The sequence below is a fragment of the Quercus suber genome, unplaced genomic scaffold, assembly GCF_002906115.3.
Source record: "Quercus suber isolate HL8 unplaced genomic scaffold, Cork oak 2.0 scaffold_680, whole genome shotgun sequence".
NCBI lineage: Eukaryota > Viridiplantae > Streptophyta > Magnoliopsida > Fagales > Fagaceae > Quercus > Quercus suber.
In genome coordinates this window covers 237,779-249,137 of record NW_027070121.1, presented here as the reverse complement: position 1 = coordinate 249,137, position 11,359 = coordinate 237,779, and the positions used below count along the sequence as shown (strand labels likewise).

At 34.3% G+C, this 11,359-nt stretch overlaps 1 protein-coding gene across 1 annotated transcript; it reads right to left on the bottom strand.

Moving 5' to 3' along the window:
* Positions 1 to 6,025: 6,025 nt before the first annotated feature.
* Positions 6,026 to 8,778, bottom strand: LOC112036685 (LRR receptor-like serine/threonine-protein kinase HSL2). Its single transcript, XM_024069516.2, has 2 exons — positions 8,364 to 8,778; positions 6,026 to 6,357 (listed from the first exon to the last, which is right to left on the bottom strand). The coding sequence occupies exons 1-2, from the start codon at positions 8,776 to 8,778 to the stop codon at positions 6,095 to 6,097; spliced, it is 678 nt and encodes a 225-aa protein (XP_023925284.2). The 3' UTR covers positions 6,026 to 6,094.
* Between the last annotated feature and the right edge of the window lie 2,581 nt (positions 8,779 to 11,359).

Here is an 11,359-nt window from a genome sequence, read left to right as displayed (position 1 = left end):
TTTTCATTCTTGGGTCAGAGGATTGCAATGTCCATAGTCCATACCACTACCTCTATCACCACGTATTTCAAGAATTCTAGCCAGATGTCAGTTCATCACTATCATCAATAAAGCCTATAGTAAAACAAAAGCCAAAACACAATAATCGAATTGTTAAAGGAAAAGAAATAAAGAAAAAGAAAGAATTTTAATTCAATTGCATAAGAGAAGTAGCGGATAGAAATTTGGAGCCGTACGGTTGTAGCTGGGTAGTGAAGGAACTAAATTGTTCTTGGGAATTTTGGGATCAGTTTTTTCAACCAATTTGAGTTTGAAATGGTGAGAGTGGTAGGTAATGTTGTAAGTGGAAGTTAGAGTTGTATTTTTACATGTTTAGCCTTACATTTTGTCTCTACTAAAATCTAGAGTGTAAGGGTATTATTGAACCACGAAATTGAGAATTCCAAATGGGAGAAGTTTCTTAAATAGTAGTATAAATAAGACATTCACCTTTCCTATTTAAATTATTTGCTTTGACTTCTCCGAAATGATTGAAAAAATGAAAAATCCCCCCCCCCCCAAAAAAGGAGCTTTAAAAAAATACCAAATTTCTTATTATAGGGTGTGCAAATGATAATTTAAGTGGAAGCTAAAATATAAAAAATTCAAAATACTTTATAACTTTCTTTTAGTTGTCTATTTGAATTCAATTTAAATATTTTGTATTTTAGAGGTGTGAGTATCTCTTTTTTATATGAAAAGAGTGTGAGTTTTCTTATTCTAAACTAAAAAGGAGATGAGAGTAATAAATTAAACCCTCAAAGAAAGTTAGTATAATTCACTCCAAAAATAATTGTAACAATGGCGTACCACCATTTGTTTGAAAGTTTGAACTATATACATTTCATTGCCACCTCAAAATAACTTGACTTGTTGTTATTGCTATTGTTGCGGTTAGAGCATCTGCAACAGCTTATCCAAATTTTCATACTGTATTTATTTTTCAAATACATTTTTCAATAGACTCTTTGTCTGCTTTCTATCATGTTTAAATATTACTTTTTCATTATTTCTTTAATCTACAAAAAAAAAGTGGTTAAATATTTTAATTAGTGGAGAGCGAAGGTTGGATATTTTAGTCATAAAAATTCATTTGAAGAGCAACAATAACTCTCTATGTGTGGAGAGTATTATAGATAATTTATTTTATTTTTTACATTTTGGAGAGGTTGTTGAACTGATTTTGTGGGTTTACTCTCCAAACATGGCTTTAGAGAGTCTATTAGAAATGCTCTTAGACTACCAAATCGAAGCAAATGCCCAAAGGCAACCATTACATGGATCTAGTCCGCCAATGGCTCAATAAAAGATCATAATGCTTTTTTTCACTTCATTAAATATTATAGATGAGTCTGTATTTGGTAAGGATGCGTGTAAAACCCATATTTTACACAATTCAGAAAAAGATTGTCACATTAGTCTCTTACTTAAAATGCAATATATTTTACCACACCTAATAACATCTCATCAACCTTTTACTTAAAACCTAAAATATGGTGTTTATTGAGATGTTATCTTGTGTGACTAGATGTATTTATATTTTAGTAATATGATAATGTGACATCTTTTTTGGAGGGTGTAAGAGCATTCATAGTAGTGGAGCTAAAACATTTAGTTTTTAGTAACTCAAAAAGGCTATTTTAACATTTTTAACACCCCACTTTACAATAAACCCATCATCAAAGATTCTATATTTTTACCACTTCATTTCAATATATATATATATATATTTTAATTTCTTTATTCTTCCTCTATCTCTTTCTCTCTCTTCCTCTCCCTACGAACAACCTACAAACCCATACCCACTGCCACCCACAACCCCCACTTATATATTTTAATTTCTTTATTCTTCCTCTATCTCTTTCTCTCTCTTCCTCTCCCTACGAACAACCTACAAACCCATACCCACTGCCACCCACAACCCCCACAAATAGAAACCCCCAACCAAAATCAAATCACAACCCACAACCACCACAAATCATGGCAAACCAAACCTATTAAAACCCACTGCTGTGTTAAACCCAAGCTAGCCACCACCACCGTGACCATAAGCCAAAACCAAACCAAACACCACCACGAAATCCCACCTTTCAAACCTATACCCAACCCCAAATCTCCAATCTCTACAAAAATCACATATAAATAGGAAATAGAGAGATTTCGGCCATAGATAAAACAAAACAAATAAAAAATAATAATAAAGAGATAAAGAAGGAAAACATGAGCATCGGCCCTCTCATGGGCCTTGGTGTTGGTGGTGGTGGTGCAGCCGCCACTAGGGGTGTCTAGACTCGACCGTGACCCACTGGACCGACCAACCCGCCTGATCTCCACCCGAGTTCAACCTGAACTAACGCTCCCGTCGGTCGGTTTCGGGTTTCCGCGCCCAAGGCCCGACTCCGGCGGGTCAAGTGGCGGGTTTTCTTCTCCAAAACCCAAGCCACCCGACCCAATTAAGGTTATGTAAAAATCCGGCGAAATCACGCTCAAATCTAAGGAGATCCAGCGAGTTCTTAACCATATTTGTGAGATTTAGCCAGATCCAGCCATTCCCAGCAGATTTCAACGATGATTTTGCAGCTCCAACAATGCTTTTGTAGCTCTGGCAACGACCCGATCTCCACCCGAACCCAAAACCGATTTGATTGATTGACGTCGGTAGTCAGTTTTGGGTCACTCTTCTATCCACTTGATGCTGGCGGGTCGGGTTTAGGTTTGGTCGAAAACCGACCCGGCCTAACCCGTGGACACCCCTAGCCGCCACATGTCTCCAAGTGGCCCTTTCATGAGCTTCGACCATGGGTCTTACTTAAGTTCAGTTGAGAGAGAGAGAGAGAGAGAGAGAGAGAGAGAGAGAGAGAGAGAGAGGTAAGAGTTAGCAAAGTTTTACCTTGTAGTTTCAATGAACTTGTATTGATGCCATTTTATTGTAGCTTAGTAGCTAAAAATTTTAGCTTTACCATCATCATTGTAGCATGTGTTTTAGGTGTGTTGGTTGCTAAAATAGATTTTTACCAATTTTAGCACCACCATAATGAGTGCTCTAAACCAAAGGGTTTATACCAAGTCCTTATAGAATTTAATTTGATTATAGATATATATTATTAGTATACTAAAATTTACAAGATACACCATAGAAATACAAATATAAACATTCTTAGGTTAGGCAAGTTATATTTTTATTCCAATAAGAACAAAACATCGGATGAGGACTGAGAAAAGTACCATAAAAATCACTCCTCTCCGTTTATTTGCTCCGATATTAGCTACTACATCTGCACAATGGCCAGCTCCCAATAGAAATACATAGCAATTACTTCCCATTGCCTGCTTAGAAATGTTCCTTCAATCATACACAAGATTCGATGTCAATGACGGGGTAATAGTGGGTTTAACTAGAGAGCAATCAGCATGGAATCAGTCTCTAGTTGGACAACCTTTGTTCCAGGTTAGTAAGAGGACATAAATGGCCTATAATTCTACTAAAATACTAATAATCCAGCCAACATGAAGGGAGAATCCAACTATCCATTTCCCAAAACAATCCCTAAGAAGGCCCCCACGACTAAGAATCCAACTATCAGCTGAGAACATTAGATTTTTCTAGGATTTTCCTTTGGAGCATCCATCAATGTTCAATTTTGTTAAATAAGGGGGAGGACAAGTCCCACGAAAATTTTTATGCAGAGCGAAGACCAGGCACGATCTTAGTGATAAGGTGATAGAGCTCAATAGCATGGCTTTAGGTAAGCTTTTATTTTTTATTATTTTATAATTCACTGGTTAGAGTCAGGGGGATTTGAACCTAATATGGATCTCATTTCTTACCTACTCTCAGTCACTTTTGGAACTAGCATTGTTAGGGATGGAACTAGGATTTGAACTTAGAGGGGCGAAAGCATGAACAAAAAAATTTTCAAGTGACATGGTTTACTAAAAAAAAAAATCATAGTAGACAAAACAATTGCACTTTATTACCATAAATATTTAAATCCAGAAGGAAATAATATGAACAAAAAAAGTTGAAAGTTACAATATGATATTCAAACATTTTCGGAGAAGAATAAAAAAAGAAGAGGACTTCGGATCTCCAAATTTTGGATAATTAGAATTAACATGTTGAGTTTATCATATTGACCAACTCACCAATATAATAAACTCATACTTTTGGATGCAACTAAAAATCCCACTAATGAAGTTTTCAAAACTTTGTTTGAGGATTTTAAAAAATTGGGATATTAATAGTAAGAGTTGGCAATGCTACATCATCAATATTGGCTTCTAAAAGAATTTTGCATTTTATCTTTTGGAAAAAATTTAAATATTGTAATTGACTTTTCCATAATTTATAAATCAATTAAAAAGTTATATAAATTATTGTCACCCCCGTAAGGGAAATTTTTTTTTCTATGAGATTTTTTTGGTTATGATTTATTGAATTATGATATTGATGATTTGTAGATTTTTTGTTGGGTTGTATTTGGACTATGGAGGGGCCATGGGTTCAAAGAAAGGGTTAAGTGATTAGTTTTTTTTGAACTATTTGGACTAATCCAAAAATTTGAGGGAGTCAACTATAAACTCTAAAATATGAGCATGCAAATAAAATAGCTAAAAATGTTTCTCAAAAAAAAAAAAATTCCCTGCGCATTGTGGAAGTTTATAAAAAAAAAAAAAAAAGCATTGTGGAAAGTAATAAGATTAAGGTTCTAGGGATTAAATCAGGCAACTAGATCTATAGAGTCTAACACCTCTTGGTGTTTCAAATGGAAATGTCCAGGCTTTAAAACCTCCAACCTCAACTATTGAACTATTCCCAAAAAAAAAAAAAAATTGTCAAGAGCCATGGATGTTTGAACCCTGGATCAATTTTATTTTCCACAATACCAATTCCAAAAGTGACTGTGAGTAGTTTAGAAATTAAACCTAGATTTGAGATGGTTATATGCCGCTTTTATTTATTGGAAACCCAAAACTGATGTCCCTCAATCAATTTTTCTATTATTATAATATTATCGATGAGATAAATTGAAATGTTTAAGATTTTGTTAACATGAACAATTTTTCAAATCCAAAATGTGAGGAAGCAAATATAAAAATAAAAATAAAGTTAATATTTGTGTACGCAATTTCCTCACAATGTTTTTGAAATTGTTCGACAAAAGATTGAAGATTAATCATTAAAGACTAGGCTGATTCAACTTCGAAGTCGCCTAATCTCAAAATTTTGTTTGAAGATTAAGAGCATCAACCATCTAATGTTCTCAGCTGATACAATTTGCAAGTGTCACTATCAGCATTTGATTCACTCTTATCTTTTAAGCTAAGCAATCATAATATCAAGAGAGAACATCATTTTCTTACAATATAAGCATCGTAGTCAATGAGACCTGCAATGATTCTTCTCTGCTACAGTAAAAAAAAATCCTTCAAATATTATAACTTGAAAGAAGAAAAGTGGGTCCTGTGGTCCTACTCCAATTCTTTGCTAACCCAAGTTTTCCTCTAAATGAGAAAAGTTTCTTTAAACTGTCGGTAACTTAAAAAAGGTATATATCTACGTATACATGACATTAATTTTTTTGAATAATTTAATAAATTATTCAATTTAATAAACACATAATTTTATAAATAACTATGTAGTGAGTTTGAATGATTAGTTAGGGACTATGCTTTAACCCTTGTTTTTGTTCAAAAGATTTGTAGCGTGGCGTTTGGAAAAGATTACCTTTCCTCTCTCTGTATTGCAATTCTTTGCATAAAGTTGAAATTTGATTTCCTTTTCCAAAAACAAACAAAGCTCTTCTAGCAAATAGCAATGTACAATCATTAATTTAATTGTGATAAACTAAACCACCACGCAAATGAGTACCACTTTGGCAAAATCCACAGAAAAAAGTGGAGCAATATAGAAATTATTTTGCTACGATATCCATCAAAATTATTTTGCGTCATTTTGCAAGACGAGAAAGTTTCTTATCCTGCAGCAATTCAACCACTTTTCGCATAGAGGGTCTCTTATTGGGTAATGCGGCGGTACAAAGAAGAGCTACAATCAAAACCTTTCAATCTCTCCACAATCGCATGAAATTGGATCCAACTTCGGGTATATAAGCTGGACCAAATCAATGTTTCTGATGCCATCACTACTTCCTTCTTCAGAAGATGATATAACAATCCCTGAAACCCACTTCACCAAATCATTGTTATCACCAAAGGAGGGGTCATTTGGTCTTTTACCGGTTATCAATTCCAATAGCACCACACCAAAACTATAAACATCGCTTTTCTCTGTCTCTCTTAAAGTGTAACCGTACTCTGCATTGATTCAACAAAGAGCAAATAAAAAAAACTAACTCGTTGATTATAAATGAAAATTAGTTATTTTATTTATTTATTTTGTTAATTATCATCTTTATGTGAGATGTAAAACCTAATAAAGTAAAAAGTAGAGATTAATTATTTTTTTACTATATCGACTTTTACATTTCGCATGAAACAGTAACTATATTATGCAATGACCCTAACTATCGTATTTGTACTAGATGTCAATCCAAAAATTGAGTATATGTAGAATAAACAACTAGTTTGACTAACTGTAAAAAACTTTCAACCCTATTGCCAAAAAGTATAATCCACGAACATGGTTATGGAATATAGATTATACTTATCCAATGCATTAAAAGCTTTTTATTTTCAAGAAACATGAATAAAATTGAAATACACTAATGGGAGATTTTCAAAGAAAAAAAAAAAAAAAGGTGACAGGAACGTTACTAATACTTGGCAATGGCACCGAACATACAGGGCCGGCTCAATGCATGAAGCAATTGAGGCAACCGCCTAAGGCCCCCTAAGTTCCTAAGGCCCCCAAATTTAAGCAATACAAATATTTCTTTGTCATTGTGAGATTAATTAGGCCTAAAATATTAACCAATAAAAGTAAAAGAAAAAATCAAATTTAAGTAATAGAGATATTTCTTTACCATTGAGAGTATGAATTAAGCCCCAAATATTAACCAATAAATTGAAAGTATTATTAATTTTTTTATAAAAAAACCACCAAAAAAAAAACATTGACTGTGCAAAACAGAAATCAAAAGACAAAAAAATCAAAATCAAAATCAATCTCAAACCTCAAACCTCAAATATTTTTAATGAATTGTTGGAGAGTGACTTTTTCATACGTTTCTTAGCAGCGCATTGGACCCTCCTCTCCGTTGAGCGTTGCCCTCCTTGAGGTTTTTGCACTTCTCTGAAATGTCTTATTCTTGCTTACTTATGTCGTTGTTTGGTTCTTTCTACTTTGTTTTATTTTCTCAGAATGTTTACTTGGTTGTTTGATACTTTTTGCTACACTGTGAAACTTTAACCTTCTGACAAAGCATAGACGTGTCAAATTGGGTTGGGCTAGGGTCCTTGGGACATGTGGTAGCATAGTAATCTCCAACCACTCATTCCTACATACTTATCTCTTAGGGTTTTTTTTTTATTATTATTATTTTAGTCACAAAAAAAAAATTTAAAAAAATTTTACGTTCAATTTCTTCTTTGTTTCTATGTATATATGCATATATATTTTTTGGATTTTTAATTACAATATTCTAGTTGTTAACAAAAAAAAATTAATTTTGCTAAAAAAAAGTATAAATAATCAGTTATGCCACAAAAAAAAAAAAAGGTTGATTAGTTATATTGAAGAAAATGTTAAAGAAACTTGAATACAATTTTTTTTTCAATAACTTTGTATCTTAAAAAACAGAAAAAATATATTTAAATAAAAATTGATATAAAAAGTTAAATAAAAAATTTATTAATTTAATATTATAGTATGAGAAAGGCCCCACATAACATTTTCGCCTTAGGCCCCACAATGTATTGAGCCGGCCCTGTGAACATATAAATGTGTTAGTTGTCTCCAACTGAAACTGAATTTTTGTATTTAGCCAAAAGGGGGGGATTGAATCAACAACAAGTACTAGGTGGCAAAACCATTGGAAATTTGGTATCGATAAGAAGTAGTTCATATTGAGTTGGTGACGGTTAACTTATGGAGTATTAGCATCAAATGGGACCCTATAATTGGTGTCTAAATTCAAAACTCCAAAGCCCAAAACCAATCAGACATTAAAGAAAAAAAATACAAATTATGTAAACAGAACTTGCGGTCAAAATTACGAGTGATTAACACTTTTTATCCAGTTTTATTTACATAACCCATAATTTTTAACCAATCACTTACAGTGTACAAGCAAACAAATTATGAAAATAGATGTGTCTGTAATATTGTCGACCAAGAAGAAAAAGAAGAATAATTGACTAACCTGGTGCAACGTAGCCAAAGGAGCCAGCAACTCTGGACATAGCACCTGGACCCTCGCCCTCCTCATGGTGCAATGACTTAGCCAGGCCAAAATCCGCCACATGTGGCCTCAAATCTTGGTCCAACAAAATATTGTTACTCTTCACATCCCGGAGCACGATAGGTGGAACACAGTCATGGTGAAGATACGCCAATCCCTGAGCCGTACCCAATGCTATCATGACCCTTTTGGGCCAATCCAACAAACCTACACTATCATGATCTCCATGCAACACGTCACCCAAACTCCCATTTTCCATGTACTCGTACACCAAAAGTCTGCACTCCTCGTTGCTACAACAAAACAACAAATTCAAAACATTGGTGTGCCGGATCAAACCTAGTGTCTTTAATAGGCCAAAAACGTATTGACCCATTGTGATTAAATTAATTGATTAATTAGGCAAGTTATTGATTAATCAAATTAACATGCAAACGCGTGGTAGCACAAACAAATCATTAATAAACTAACTATGCAGCGGAAAATAAATAATACGGTGATTTGTTTACGAATGGGAAAAACCTAACAGCAAAAACCCCATCGGGTGATTTTCAGGTCACCACTCCCGAAACTCCACTATTATCACAACAAGTGGTTACAAGTAAAAGAATCTCAAGTACCTTACCAACCTACAGTTTAACCCTTACCCCAATACCCAATTGGACTTGTTCTGTAGTGACAGTTTTCCCTTTTGATGCACGGCTCCCAAGTACGTGACTAACCAATTGTGCGGATCCAAGTACGCAACTTCAATAAAAAAACTAGAGGAAGTTTGTTGGCTGCAAAGTTCTTCAGTTCATCTACGATGAAGATTAAGAAGATGCTTGGTCACAAAACCCAAAAGTGCATATACACAGCAATTTCTTCAGAAGAGATGAACTAGGTCAAAATTTTGTCTCAGGTCATAATTTGCTTGAATGGAGTTTTCTCAATGCTTGTGCAACTTGTGAACACTTTGTTGGCCCTTAAAACAATCCTTTTATATGTCTAGGGTTAAGAGAAAAGAAGGCCTAAAGACACATCCACGAATCCCAAGAAATCAGATCAGAAATTCTAATTTTATAAACCTTAATAGATAGAAGCTGTCGAGTATCTGTCGAGATAGCTGTTGAGCCACAGGCAAAACAGCTTCCTTAAATCTTGACACATGCTAGCTGTCGAGATAGCTATCGAGTTTTAGTAACTTTGCACTTTCAACTTGTTTTCTTGAACATACTTGAAGGTTTCAACACTTGATCTTGAAACATGGTTTCTTGAAGTATTTCAACACATCTTAGATCTACCCAATTACAAGTAAAATATGTTTTGTCAAAGAATTTACCAATTACATAAAAGAATGACATATGTTCTTAACAAGTGAACCACATATGTCCTAACAGTCTACACTTTGGATCGGAAAACCGTTTTTAAATCCAAATCCGGGTTTTAGGTCTTTCCCCAAAGCTTCTTAACTGCTACTGTTTGACCCATTTTAAGCTTCAGCTTATATATCCGACCCGACCCACCTGATCCAATCTGATTTCCTACTTTTAGATATAGGTGATAAGCCACAATCTGAATGACCCCTTGTGATTAACTCTAATTAATTAATTAGCCAAGTTATTAATTAATCAATTAATCATGCAATTGCGTGAAAGCACAAACAAATCACCAAAAACTAAATATGCAGCAAAAATTAAATAACACGGTGATTTGTTTACGAATGGGGAAAAATCTCGCGGCAAAAACCCCACTGGGTGATTTTCAGGTCACCACTCTCGAAACTCCACTATTATCAAATCAAGTGGTTACAAGTAAAGGAATCCCAAGTACCTTACCAACCTACAGTTGAACCCTTACCCCAATACCCAATTGGACTTGATCTGTAGCGACAGTTCCCACCTTTGATGCACGGCTCCCAAGTACGTGACTAACCAATGCGCGGATCCCAGTACGCGACTTCAGAACACCAACTAAGGAAGAAAGGTTGGCTGTAAAGTTCTTCAGTTCATCATTTATGATGAATAGCAGGAAGATGCTTGGTTACAAAACCCTCGGTGCAAATACACAGCAACTTCTTGAAGGAAGATGAACTAGGTCAAGAACTTCGTCTTTTGATCACAATTTGCTTGAACAGGGATTGCTCAATGATTTTGCCACTTGTGTCACACTTGACGGCTCTTAAAATAATCCTTTTATATGTTTAGGGTTAGAAGAAAAGAAGCCCAAAAACATATTCACGGATCCCAAGAAAATCAGATTGGAAATCGAGTTTTTAAATCTCGACAGATAGCAGGTGTCAGGTAGCTGTCGAGAAGGTGTCGAGCTTTAATGAAATTCACTTAGCTTGCTTTTTCTTGGAAGACTTGATGACTTCAACACTTGACCTTGAAACCTTGTTTCTTGAAGTATTAAAAACACCTATAACTACCCAATTACAAGTAGAGTGCGTTTTGTCAAAGGATTAGCCAATTTACATGAATAAGTGACATATGTTCTTAACAAGTGAAAACATATATGTCCTAACAATCTCCCCTTTGGCAATCCGTGACAAAACCACAACAAACAAATGAGCATATGAGAGAAGTCATAAATCACTCAACTCATATTCACTTGTTTGAATACAATAAAATCTATCCTAACACAAACTCTTGAAAAACTTTGCAAGAAGAGAGTTTATGGCAAGTAGACTTTAACAACCTGTATTTCTGAAACACTTTAAACAAAACTCATCAAGGCATCTTGTGTGAAACAGAAATAAATAGATTGCATACAAGTATAAAGAACATGTGTATAAAGATAGAAAAGAAACAACACATGAAGAGAGAGGTGAAAGAAACATACATCCACATATATAGAAAATAAGTACAATGTATGTAAAATGGTCAAAGGACCTCATGTACATGATCAATGTATCTAAAAGGTAGGAAAAGAAAAAAATACATATAAAGCCTCACTACATCCCTCAGAAAAGTCAA